This window comes from Myripristis murdjan, chromosome 9 (assembly GCF_902150065.1).
Source record: "Myripristis murdjan chromosome 9, fMyrMur1.1, whole genome shotgun sequence".
In the NCBI taxonomy this organism is placed as follows: Eukaryota; Metazoa; Chordata; class Actinopteri; order Holocentriformes; family Holocentridae; genus Myripristis; species Myripristis murdjan.
The window spans coordinates 30,396,153-30,409,885 of NC_043988.1; the positions used below are offsets into that span (position 1 = coordinate 30,396,153).

The 13,733-nt window shown below is 43.0% G+C and overlaps 2 protein-coding genes across 2 annotated transcripts; both read right to left on the reverse strand.

The window, feature by feature from the left end:
• On the reverse strand, positions 1-1,559 carry LOC115365333 (nuclear factor 7, brain-like). Its single transcript, XM_030060289.1, has one exon. It carries the CDS (start codon positions 1,452-1,454, stop codon positions 18-20), a length of 1,437 nt encoding a protein of 478 aa, XP_029916149.1. The 5' UTR covers positions 1,455-1,559; the 3' UTR covers positions 1-17.
• A 2,470-nt stretch (positions 1,560-4,029) lies between these two features.
• On the reverse strand, positions 4,030-8,199 carry LOC115364996 (tripartite motif-containing protein 35-like). The gene is made up of 5 exons (XM_030059706.1): positions 6,756-8,199; positions 5,445-5,457; positions 4,988-5,176; positions 4,800-4,852; positions 4,030-4,191 (listed from the first exon to the last, which is right to left on the reverse strand). Exons 1-5 carry the CDS (start codon positions 8,175-8,177, stop codon positions 4,030-4,032), a joined length of 1,839 nt encoding a protein of 612 aa, XP_029915566.1. The 5' UTR covers positions 8,178-8,199.
• Positions 8,200-13,733: the final 5,534 nt, after the last annotated feature.

A 13,733-nucleotide genomic window follows, 5' to 3' on the forward strand; every position in this document is an offset into this window, starting at 1 on the left:
CACACACCTCACTGACATCACTGTAAAATCACTGAAGGCTCAGTTTTCAGGACTTTGATATCTTTGGTCTTTGCGTCAGCAGCGTTTCCAACATGGAAATATGGGTAGAGTTTCTCAGTGAAAGTGTCTTTGTGAGTGAAGATGTGAGTTTTGTCCTCAGAGTCGTAGAAGGAAACCTCCCCCCTGTCATAGTCCAGCTGGACTCTGATCCTCTGGAGACTCTTCTTCAAAGTGACGGTCTCACCAATCCCATTAGTGTATTTTCCACTGCGATGCAGTAAACACCAGATTCCATATGTTGGTGAGATAAATAACTTCCCCTTCCTGTCCACTGACTCTTTAGCCAAACCTACAGTCCAGTCAGGATGGTCTCCCACCTCCACCTCCCAGCTGTGTTTCCCTGAGTTGAAGCCCTCAGAGCCAAGGACATGGGTATACTTTGTGTTTCTCTCTGGGTTGTCAGGGAGTTTCTGCACTGTGTCTCCCTGTCTCACACTGGTCAGGTCATCAGACAGAGAGAGTGATCTGGCTGCAGTGTTTGGGTCCAGGATAACGGGACTGAACTTGACCTTGTCCTTCATCTTCTCCCAGACCCTGAAGGACAGGTTGCCCAGGTGTTTGGCCACATCTATTAGCGCTCCTGAGACCAGTTGTGGATCCGGCTGTGAGCACTGGGCTCTGGCGCTGCTCTGACTGCTTTTATAACTGCTGAGGAACGGCACATTGTGTTTCTGCAGGTCTTTTTCAACAGCAGAGATGCTGTCTGACAGAGAGGAGATCTTCTCCTCAATCATCTTCATCTCTCTGGTGACAGTCTTCCCCTTCTGCTCCTCTTCCTCCCTCAGAGCCGCCAGTCTGGCCTCCTCTTCCTCTTTCAGGAACTGGTGAAGCTTGTTGAACTCTGCTCTGATCTGCCTCTCTGTGGCCACCAGCTGCTTCTTGGAGAGTTGAACCACGTCTTTGTATGTTTTCTCAGCGTCTTTATACTTTTTCTTCTTGTCCTGTAGAGACTTCAAGTCAGATTTCAGCTGCTCCTTCAGCTCACTGACTGCTTCTTCTGTAGGAACCACCTTGTGACCGTGGTGGGGAGGCAACTCACAAGTGGGACACACAAATTTCTGCCTCTTCTTACAGAACCATTTCGGCTCTTCGTCATGTTCACTACACACCACCTCCACTTCCTGCTCTCCTTTCTCTGTCTCAGATGATGCAGCTTTCTGTCTCCCAGCAAAGGAGTCAGCCAGTTCCTTCAGAGTAAAGTTCACATTTGGATTATCTTTTGAAGATTTTCTTTTACAAATAGGACAGTTTTTGTTTTGGTTTTGTTCCCAGAATTGTTTCAGGCAGCTGGAACAGAAGCTGTGGTGGCAGCCCAGAGACACAGGATCTCTGAAAGTCTCTGCACACACATGGCAGTTCAAATAACTTTCAAAAAGAGCAATTTTCTCAGCCATTTACTTTGGTATCCAAATTATCTTTCAGCAACAAGACTCACCAAATCACCTCCACTTCAACTTTCTGATTATAATCCTCCAAAAGTGTTTTTCAGTAAAGATTTCACACCCTGTAATGGTGTCTCCGCTCTGGTCAGCAACATCAAAATCTACTTTCAATTTCATTTACCTTTGTCACAGGTTAATCATTTCTGGGAGGAAAATGTTGCATTTAATTTTTTCACCAGCAGATGGTGCTGTTTCTTTTGTATCTAACAAATTTGATCATTTCACGCTGTCCTCTATCAATTTACCTTCATGTTAAATAAATTCCCAGGTAAAGCAACTCTCTCTGAACATTAAAACAAACAAAAAAAAAGAAAAATCACTGGTAGTTGTCTGCAAAAAAAAATTGCTGCATCACAAAAATTACGGAAAAATTTGAGATCGTCACAACTTTTTTTTATTTAGGTGTTTGAACTTTGTTAAAATCGGTGCTTTAAAAAAACATCAAAAAACAAACAAACAAAAACACAGGAATACAAGGAAAGCAATACATAAATAAGTAAATAACTAAATCTCCTTATGATGTTTCTTGCTTTTTATTCTTTTTCATGTGTTTTGTTTCTGATGTTCTTCCTCTCCTGCTCTTTGATTTGTGTTACCATCAAGTGTAACACAGATGTCCTGTCTGTCTGTTCAAAGGGACATGGCTCTGTGGAAAAGATGAGCATTTTCAATGGGATAGTACACCTAATTTGCATCCTGCACGTGTTTTACTGTAACAACCGACCAACAAGGTGTGTTTTGTTTTTCTTTTCTGCTGCTTTTCTGTGGCAACTTGATAGTAAAGTTGCTTTTGTCATGAGCATTTTTAGTGTGTTTTGACTCCATTTTTTTCCACCCCTCAGGCCATGATTTTCAAACAGCTTTGGCTGAGGGGAAAATGGCAGACTGATGTTTGGAAGGCAGCTGCACAACAACTTGATTTTTGCATCAAATCCAACAGCAAAACAATATTTTATCATTGGAAAATAAAAAACAGCTTACATTTTAATTGTATGATTAGAGCTGCACAGTTATGGCTAGAATGATAATTCTCATAGTGTCTTAACCTCATGATCACATTTCTCTTGATGATTTGAGAAACAAAATGATTGTCCCTTTTGCCTCTTGTGTCGACACTTTGACTATTCTCAGCCACATTTAATTCAATCAAATCTTTCATTTGCACCAAATAACCAGTGTATGAATTATCCTGACTAAAATCAGGATATCCTATCAGCTGTGCAGCCCTACATATAATGTGCAGCAGCTGTCCTTCTCTGGGCTCTTGAGGTCACTTCCAGCTCTGCTGCCTTCCAACGGCGGAGCGAGTGTGTGGACTCTGATCCTCTGCCATCTTCTTTCTCTGTCCAGTGACTACTACCAGTCGCACTGACAACACTGAGCTGCTTCTCTTCGTAGGCTGTCTTTCACTCTTTTTCCTAGTCCCTCTGTTTCCAGCCTTATTCAATCATTTCTCTGCAGTTGGCTCTTTCTAGTTTCCCTTGTCTTTTTGTCAGTTTGGGTTTCTTCTGTATAATAATATTAATCCTCTAGTTCTCCGATTCCTGGATTATTGCTCTGTTCTCTTACGTGCTACACGTGTTTCTCTAACTTCAAGAAAATGTGTTAAGGTGTTATCAATAAAATGACAATTTAAATAGAAAACTGATTGTGTTTCTGTTTTTACACCTAGAAAAGACTGAAACATACCTCTGATTTTGACTGGCAGGAGTAACTGAGGACCTTAGTTCACTTTAAGATATTTGCATAATTAGTTTTATGCATGCAGGTAGGTAAGTAAAAAACACAGATGTTTTTGAGTTCAACACCATGTGAGGTCAGAGTGGATATTCAGGTCTATCCAACACACACACACACACACACACACACACACACACACACACACACACACACACACACACACACAAACCCATGCTGTCAATTAAAATATCACAAATGAAGTGAAGGTTAGATAAGACATACAAACATGACGCAGTGCTGGAGTTACATGCAGCAGCTCAGCCTTTATAAATGTTCTTGTTAGAGAAGTGAGAAATAGTTTCTGCTCCACACACACTAACATAAAGATGTGGCTGAAAGAGACTGAAACTTGGACTTTGGAGTGAACGTCTTAATAAACATGCCATCATGTTGTGATGGAGATGTTGCTGCCTGGGAATTGGAGGTTGTCTTCAGGCCAATGAGGAAACAAACCTGCAGCAACTGATCATTTGTACATGGAGGATAATTTGATTTTTCTTACATTTACATGTCATGCATTGTGTTTAAGTGCACCTTTAACAAAATTGGAGATTTTCGTACTGCTCAGTCTAAAAATAGTCTACCCTCTGTCCCAAGGCTTGGCAGAAAAAATCTGCAATAAAACAGTTACCTTTCTGAAATATAACTCAAGGTTTTCAGAATCATTTAGCCAAAAGAAATCAGCATAAATAGACCATCTTATCCCACAACACCCAAAAGGCATTTGATCACATTGAGTGGCCTTGTAGGTTTGAGACACTGAAACGATTTGGGTTCGGGAGGAATTTTACAGCACCAGACATCCCAGGCTGCTCCAGATGGAGGTCTCAGATGAGGTCTGGGTCCACAATATTCCTGCAGTCCACCTGATGGCCACGTCAATGACAGCCAGGAGGCACTTGACTGAGTATCCTGATCCTCCATCAATGATCCGTGGGGAGGAGGGGGCCTGGAGACAGGAACCAAAGGGCTCTCTTTAGCAGGTTTGATGTGGGCCACATGGAACCTGGGGTGAATCCTCATGGGTCTGGGCAGTTTGAGCTGGACTGCAACTGAATTGATGACCTTGGAGACTGGGAAAGGACCCACCTGCCTGGGGATTCAATTTAAACTTAACATTTGTGGAGGTTAGGGCATGCAGTGGGACGGCAACAGAAGTGAAATTTCTGGTCAAACGGTTGTAAAAATGAGCAAACCCTAAAAAAACATCTCAGTTGCTTCCTACCTGAGGGAGTTAGGGGGCCACTCCTTGACTGCATTGACCTTGGTTGGATCCATTTGCATGTTGCCATCAGAAAAGATAAAGCTAAGGAAGGAGATGGAGGAAATGTGAAATTCACATTTGTCTACCTTCACAAACAGATGGTTGTCCAGGAGCCACTGGAGGACCTGATGCACATGTCGAATGTGGGTTTCCTCAATCAGAGGAGATGATGAGGATTTCATCCAGAGACACAAAGACAAAATGGTTAAGCATGTCTCTGAAAATGTCATTCACCAAAGCCTGAAACACAGCTGGAGCATTGGTAAGTCTAAAGGGCATGACAAGGTACTCACAGTGGCCACTAGGGGCTTTGAAGGCGGTCTTCCACTCATCTCCCTCTCTGATCCTGACCAGATGATCAGCATTTCTGAGACCCAATTAACTGAAAATTTTAGCTCCTTGTAGCAACTCAAATGCAGAGCAAATGAGAGGGAGAGGGTGCCTGTTTTTGATGGTGATATCATTCAGGCTAGGATGATACCTGCAGCAAGGGCAGAGTCGATGCAGTTGTTCATGGCCTCCATCTCTAACAGACAGTAGAGTCGGCCTCTAGGGGGTGAGGTGAGCAAATCGCTAGTACAGTAATAGAGACGACAGGGCGACAGAAAGGAGGCATGAGCTTTGTTGAACACCTCCTTCACACGGTAACAAAGAGGCACTTTGGAGATGTCTGGAAATTTTGGGTACGAAGAATCCAGGGCGAAGGATGTGGTTTCAGCGGAAGCTACAGGTTCTGGGACTTCCAGTGCAGGAAGTGGAGCCAAAGGCAGGGGAGACTCAGGGACAGACAGGGCAAGTGGCAAAACAGCCTTTTCCCCAACCAGTGCCCTCCCCTGTGGACCGGTCCATGTGAGGGTTATGCTTGGTCAGCCAGGGAAAACCCAGAATGAGGGAGGGCAAGTCAAACAGGTGGAAACTCATATTTTTTGTGTGCTTACCAGTGATGGTCATCTGGATGGACAGACACGGCACAGCAGGCAGTCATCCAGAGCATTAACCTCTATTGGTTTAGGCAAAGGAATACTTTCAAGTCCCAGTTCCTTAACAAGTCTGTAAAGCTAAACTGCACTCTAAACAACATTACACAAAACTACATTCACTTTTTGGGAATCTGTCTTGTTGCTCAGTTTACTGGCTCCATATTCTGACAGGATTACAGAGACACGAGAGATTATCTTGGCGCTGATCCTTTGGCCCAGCTCACTTGTCAGAGCGGCTCTTTCAGCTCACAAACAGCTCTGTGTTCACTCGTTTACATTTCTGTCAAAATCAGCCTGCTCCGCAATATTTTCACTCATCATGAGAGCTTGTTCACATCCTCCACTTTTTATGTGAATGAATCTTACTTTAACTTGAGAAAAAAAGAAATGTGCATGATATGTATGCATGATATTTATTATTAAAATCTTTTCAAATCTTGAAAATAACAAGGCACTACACACAGAATGCAAGCAGAGCAAGAGATGAAATTACAATTAAAAAAATGATATCGGCAATTGAACCTCACTGAACCTGATTACTGAACCTGAATCAAATGAAACTCATTAAAAGTAGAAAACAATATGCATCAAAACATAGGCCACTACACTGCAACATTTCATTTTGAAACATTTCTCTAACATCACAAAAATTAGAATCCCATTTTTATAACAAAATATATCCCCCTAAATAAAATATCTTTTTACATGTCCACAGTAGTATGTACATAATTATTTGTACAGTATGTTCACTGGTGCAACAGGATGTCTGCATGTCTGTTCTATGTCTTATACAATGTTTTGGACGGGTACCTGCATGTTTTCTTGGAATATCACCTGCTGCTGTATTTCTGTACTGATGATATTTGATTCCTCTCTAATGACAGGATTTTACATTTTTTTGTTCAAAGTTTCTTTTTCTTCCACTCAACTATTGTTAATACCATTCCAAAATAATTACCATCGAGTAAGATCACATCTACACATACATTTGCACATGGATGCTTTTTAAAGTCACGTAAAAATAAATGACTGCTGACTTTTCTATATTCACTCACATCATTTCCTGCTCATGAACTGGGAGTGAGAATGTTGTTTATTTCAATTCTGGCTGTACTCACTAATCTATAACTGTCTTGTGTTTTTTTCCCTAATTCTGAGTGAAATTTTGAGATAGAGAAGAAAAACACTTTCAAATATTAGGAGATTTAAAAGTCAAACACACACACTCCCTCACACACATACACCATACTGATATCAGTGTAAAATCACTGAAGGCTCAGTTTTCAGGACTTTGATATCTTTGGTCTTTGCGTCAGCAGCGTTTCCAACAGAGAAATATGGGTAGAGTTTCTCAGTGAAAGTGTCTCTGTAAGTGTAGATGTGAGTTTTGTCCACAGAGTCGTAGAAGGAAACCTCCCCCCTGTCATAGTCCAGCTGGACTCTGATCCTCTGGAGACTCTTCTTCACTGTGATGATCTCATCAAACCCATTAATGTAATTTCCACTGCGACGTTTTACACACCAGATCCCATGTTCTGGTGAGGATTTTCGCTCTCCCTTCCTGTCAAATGACTCTTTAGCCAAACCCACATTCCAGAATGGAAGGTCTCCCACCTCCACCTCCCAGCTGTGTTTCCCTGAGCTGAAGCCCTCAGAGCCTAAAACACTGATACTGTAACTGTTTCTCTCTGGGTTGTCAGGGAGTTTCTGCATTGTGTCTCCCTGTCTCACACTGATCAGGTCATCAAACAGGGAGAGACATCGATTTGCAGTGTTTGGGTCCAGGATGACGGGACTGAACTTGACCTTGTCCTTCATCTTCTCCCAGACTCTGAAGGACAGGTTGCCCAGGTGTTTGGCCACATCTATCAGCGCTCCTGAGACCATTTGTGGATCCGGCTGTGAGCATTGGGCTCTGGCGCTGCTCTGACTGCTTTGATAACTGCTGAGGAACGGCACATTGTGTGTCTGCAGGTCTTTTTCAACAGCAGAGATGCTGTCTGACAGAGTGGAGATCTTCTCCTCAATCATCTTCATCTCTCTGGTGACAGTCTTCCCCTTCTGCTCCTCTTCCTCCCTCAGAGCTGCCAGTCTGGCCTCCTCTTCTTCTTTCAGGAACTGGTGAAGCTTGTTGAACTCTGCTCTGATCTGCCTCTCTGTGGCCACCAGCTGCTTCTTGGAGTGTTGAACCACGTCTTTGTATGTTTTCTCAGCATCTTCATACCTTTTCTTCTTGTCCTGTAGAGACTTCAAGTCAGAATTCAGCTGCTCCTTCAGTTCACTGACTGCTTCTTCTGTAGGAACCACCTTGTGACCGTGGTGCTGAAGTAACTCAGAGGCAGCACATACAGCTCTCTGATCCTCCCTACAGAACCATTTACGCTCTGCTTCATGTTCTCTACACACCACCACCACTTCCTCCTCTCCTTTTTCTGTCTCAGATGATGCAGCTTTCTGTCTCCCAGCAAAGGAGTCAGCCAGTTCCTTCAGAATAAAGTTTTCACATGGTTCATCCTTTGATGATTTTCTTTTACAAATGGGACAGTTTTTGGTTTTGGTTTGTTCCCAGAATTGTTTCAGGCAGCTGGAACAGAAGCTGTGTTGGCAGCCCAGAGACACAGGATCTCTGAAAGTCTCTGCACACACATGGCAGTTCAAATAACTTTCAACAAGAGCAGTTTTCTCAGCCATTTCCTTTGGTATCCAAATTATCTTTCAGTAACAAGACTCACCAAGTCACCTCCAACTTCAACTTTTTGATTTTAATCCTCCGAGAGTGTTTTTTAGGAAAGATGTCACACCCTGTAATGGTGGCTGAGCTCTGTTTGACAGTGTCAAAATTTACTGTCAGTTTCACTTTCCCCTGTCAGGGTTTAATCATTTATCGCAGGGAAATGCTGCCATTTAATTTTTTCTACCAGGAGATGGTGCTGTTTATTTTGTATCTGACAGATTTGAGCATTCCATTCTGTAGTCTATCCATTTACCTTCATGTTAATTAAATATTTAAAAGGTAAACCACTTCATCTGAACATAAAATCAGAAAAAAATTCAAGTTGTTCTTTGATCATGCAAACAGTTTCTGCATCACAGAACTAACTTTGATAGTTTCTTGAAATATTTGAAGTCATCATATAACTCATAATCATTTAGCCAAAAGAAATCAGCATAAATAGACCATCTTATCCCATGACACCCAAAAGGCATTTGATCACACTGAATGGCCTTGTAGGTTTGAGACACTGAAACGATTTGGATTCGGGAGGAATTTTACAGCGGTGAAACAAGAGCTCAAGGGATTTAATCACTGCAAGGGAGTCTGGAGTGGAGTTGCTTTTAAAGTTGTGAAGCTCCGTGGCGGATTATTTCAACACCTCCTCCCCAACAACGTCAGGTAGTTGCAGTTGACCAACACCACCACTGGAAAGCAAAACGCCCAGAGAATCCAACCAATCCCCGACATCAAGATAGAGAAAGTCCAAACAGAGCGTACCACAGCTGGATTGTTTAACCCAGAGGAACACTCGACTCCGTGCAGGATTAACGTGACAGCGCGATAGCTAACTTGACCGGTGGCTACCGACAGCAGCACCTGAACAATGGAGCGGTGAGTACAGAAAATTGTGCGATCATTAAACAGCGATAATAATCCACATGTTGAAAGCCGTTTGCAGTGAAGGATCATTGGAAAAACACCAAAACAAAGGTTTTAGCCCGGTTTTTAGCCCAGGTTTAGGAGCGGCGACATAACACGCCAGCGTCCCCTCACACCGTAAGTTTAAGTGTAAGAGTGGCATCACGCAAACTCCCGAACACGGCATACAACTGTTGAATGTGTTCATCCCATGAACCGGAATAGACAACAATGTCGTCCAAATAAGCTGCGCAGCCTGATAGGCCTGACAAAACCGTATTAACCAAGCTCTGAAATGTCGCGGGAGCGTTACACACGCCAAACGGCATCACTGTGTACTGCAGGAAAGCGTCAGGAGTCACAAAGGCAGAGATTTTATTTGCCTGAGAAGTTAGCGGCACCTGCCAATAACCCTTCAGCAAATAAAGTTTCGTCACATAATTTGAACTGCCAAGATTATCGACACAATCCTCCCCGCGAGGAAGAAGATAACGATTTGGTTTGGTGACCCCATTCACTTTCCTAAAATCAGTACAAAAGCGGTCTGACCTATCAGATTTATTAGCTAAAGGCATGGTGAACTCCAAGAAGTAGAGCTCGGCTCTGCAATGCCGTTCTCCAACATATAGTTCACCAGCTTTTGTAACTGGAGACGTTTATCAGGATTTACTCTGTACGCATGTTGGTTTATCGGAGGAGAATCCCTCACATCGATGTCATGCTGTAAGTTAAGTTAAGTAAAACTTTATTATCCCACAAGGGAAATTCATTTGGTCAACTCTCGCACTCCATTGTACCACTTGCGTCTGAGTAGGCACATCTGAAAACAGGGGCAAGTGAGATTCAGTCAATTTGACCACATCCTCACGTTGAGACCCAGTCAAATGCGGAAAACAGATGCCAAGTTTCGACAACATTTCAGAGTTTTTTAGCCGTCTGTGAACAACAGCACTGAACGGAGCAACAACATCTTCAGCAGACTCAACGCTAACGCAACCGGCGTCACTAGAATCAGCACTGGACAGCGCCACGACCGAGCGGCCCTTATCAATGGTTTCAGCACTGGACAGCGCCAAGGCAGCCTTGACCTCTGCTCTGACAGGAGACTGAAAACCAGTGTCCCTGTCCAGGTACGGCTTCAGCGTGTTGATATGACACAGTCTACTTTGTCGCCTGCGTTCTGGAATGGTGACAATGCAGTCTCGGTCACTGACTAGCGAGTCTGTTGGCTGTGGGGCAGGCGGGTGTCTGTGTGTCAGGGTGAGAGAGTGTGTGTGTTTTCTTGAACCTCCCTTATAACCTCTGTGGAATTAAATTCACGTGTCGATGGCTCCACACCCTAAGGGTGAAGGCAGGTAAGAAAGAGGCTGAAGAGAAGGGCAAAAGAGAACATAGCACCTGTAACAAGCATGTACAGCACAAAGGTGTTGTTCTTCTGTTCTTCTTAATGTGTTTACTAGCCTTGAAAATCAGTATAATAAGATTCACATATTTAAAATGAGGGAGTACACAGTATTACACAACTGCAACTAATTAGCATTGTAGCTGACATTATCTTTGCATGACAGTCAACAAGACACTTCTTTTTTGTTGGTGTTTTCCTTTTCATTTGCTTTCTCATTTTCTACTGAATGCTGGTATACTAAACCTTTATCTATTTTCTCAGCTTTTAAGTGCATAGAACTATTTTTGTCTGGAGATGATATAATGAAGATCATTATAAGGATGATTCTAATAATGACTCTGGCAACGAGGATGACTGTAAGGATGATGGTGGTGATGGTGATGATGATGATGATTTAGCATGCTTTTCTGTGGGGCTCTGTGTTGTCAGTGCAGAGCGGCTGCCTTTTGTACATAGCTAAGAGAAAACGAGGAGCACTTCCTGAGCAGAAGCAGCGAGGCTGACTTGTACTTGGCTTGGCCTGCATGTCACCTTGAGGACATGCCACCTGAGTCCAGGTCACACATTAGCTGCAGCTGAAGGAATGAACTAGCCCCAGCAGGGGGCGCAGTCACACAAACTAAAGCACAAGTAGGACACAGATGGATGGCAGACTGATGTTTGGAAGGCAGCTGATTTTTGCATCAAATCCAACAGCAAAACAATATTTTATCATTGGAAAATAAAAAGCAGCTTACATTTTAATTGTATGATTACAGCTGCACAGTTATGGCTAAAATGATAATTCTCATAGTGTCTTAACCTAATGATCAGGTTTCTCTTGATGATTTGAGAAACAAAATGATTGTCCCTTTTGCCTCCTGTGTCGACACTTTGACTATTCTCAGCCACATTTAATTCAATCAAATGTTTCATTTGCACCAAATAACCAGTGTATGAATTATCCTGACTAAAATCAGGATATCCTATCAGCTGTGCAGCCCTACATATAATGTGCAGCAGCTGTCCTTCTCTGGGCTCTTGAGGTCACTTCCAGCTCTGCTGCCTTCCAGCGGCGGAGCGAGTGTGTGGACTCTGATCCTCTGCCATCTTCTTTCTCTGTCCAGTGAGTACTACCAGTCGCACTGACAACACTGAGCTGCTTCTCTTCGTAGGCTGTCTTTCACTCTTTCTTCCAGTCCCTCTGTTTCCAGCCTTATTCAATCATTTCTCTGCAGTTGGCTCTTTCTAGTTTCCCTTGTCTTTTTATCAGTTTGGGTTTCTTCTGTATAATAATATTAATCCTCTAGTTCTCCAATTCCTGGTTTATTGCTCTGTTCTCTTACGTGCTACACGTGTTTCTCTAACTTCAAGAAAATGTGTTAAGGTGTTATCAATAAAATGACAATTTAAATAGAAAACTGATTGTGTTTCTGTTTTTACACCTAGAAAAGACTGGAACATACCTCTGATTTTGACTGGCAGGAGTAACTGAGGACCTTAGTTCACTTAAAGATATTTGCATAATTAGTTTTATGCATGCAGGTAGGTAAGTAAAAAACAGATGTTTTTGAGTTCAACACCATGTGAGGTCAGAGTGAATATTCAGGTCTATCCAACACGCGCAAACACACACCAACGTATTCTCATGAAACGGTTCGTATGATATCATACGAAAAGTTATGCACAAATTTTCGTGCATATTCCTACGAATTTTCAGCAGTATGAGCTGCGCGAGACCCGAAGCAAGAGCCTTAAGAAAAATGGCGGACATTCCTTTTATTCTCAGTGGAAAATGCAATATTTTAATAATCAGACCTTTTTCTGGAATATCGATTAAATTTGCACTTCCGGGATCTATGAACCACCACCCACAGCGTGATGTCACGGATTAGGAGGTCATGCTCATTTCACGGATTTCTGTGAGAGCAGGTTAACCCCACGCCTCCCTCCCCAGATTTCCACGGTGACAGTGAGGACAATACTTCCGAGCGGAAGCTACATCAGCGACAGTGGTAGCAGCGTCCATAGCAACAGCCATAGCAATGATAGAAACCTGAAAGAATCTTCGTAATAACTAACAAAGTAAACATCGTATACATTAACTGAACAAAGATTTTGGAAATAAAATGCACATTTCCCGCTAGAAATGTTATCAAAACGCATTTGAATGCATAAGCTATCTTAAAATATTGCATTTTCCACTGAGAATAAAAGGAATGTCCGCCATTTATTTTGTTTTCACAGTAAGACCAGCCTGCAGTGCATAGGTCACGTGATCACAACTTTCTGGTTCACAATTACGTGGGAAATATACGAATTATAGTGCAATATTTTTCGTAGGAATTTGTACGAACGTTGAATGAGAACAGCCTGCACACCCACACACACACACACACAAACCCATGCTGTCAATTAAAATGTCACAAATTAAGGGAAAGTTAGATAAGAAATACAAACATGACGCAGTGATGGAGTTACATGCAGCTGCTCAGCCTTTATAAATGTTCTTGTTTTTGTCTCGTTTTTGTCCTTGGAGTGCGGAGGAGTGCAGACGCACCGCTCTTTGCTCTCTGCTTTGCTTTCTGCTTTTTCTGCTTTTCTTTCCTTTACTTACTTTACTTTAGCTTTTAATCATTTTTAATCATTTTCTATCACCGCATAACTTTCTGTGGGGCTTTTATTTATTTTTACCATTTTTACCGCCATTGAAGAGTGACTTTACTCGGTCACAGTCAGACTGCCTGTAGCAACTTAGCTTGGTTTGCTAAGCAGATGGCTACATCCAGCCCTCCAGATGAAAACCAACTCGTTAGGAAAGACAGGATTATTGCCAACCTCAGAGAGGACATCCGAAAGCTCTCAGCGGAACTCAAGTCCCAATCTGAGCTGCTGTCAAACACCCTGAACGTGGCTCATGAGCAGTCTCTACAGATCTCATCGTTAAAAGCTGCTCTTCAGGACACAGTAGCCTGGGATCCTGCCTCTTCTCTTCCGGAGCCCAGCAGCTCAACGCCCCGTCGTAAACTGCAATGGTCGGAGGTGGTGTTAAGGGGCAAAAAAAGGACTTCACTCGGTCTCTCATCCCACCTCAGCCTCTCCAACAGATTTGAGCCTCTGTCATCACGGCTCGAAGCGCCGGACTCCGACGAGCTCAAGGATGATGCAGCCCGTCCCACGTCTCCCCAGTTCGGGAGTCTTCCTCTGCCGGCAGCCCCCCTCCCGGCTG

Excerpts from the sequence above, each read along its gene's own strand:
- LOC115364996 (XM_030059706.1), bottom strand. The coding sequence starts at position 8,177 with ATGGCTGAGAAAACTGCTCTTGTTGAAAGTTATTTGAACTGCCATGTG. Across the intron at positions 4,853-4,987 it reads CGACTCTGCCCTTGCTGCAG|GATCAGAGAGGGAGATGAGT; the intron begins GTATCATCCTAG and ends TCATCTGGTCAG. Across the intron at positions 4,192-4,799 it reads CAAAGCCCCTAGTGGCCACT|GCCCCCTCCTCCCCACGGAT; the intron begins GTGAGTACCTTG and ends TCCTGTCTCCAG.
- LOC115365333 (XM_030060289.1), bottom strand. The coding sequence starts at position 1,454 with ATGGCTGAGAAAATTGCTCTTTTTGAAAGTTATTTGAACTGCCATGTG.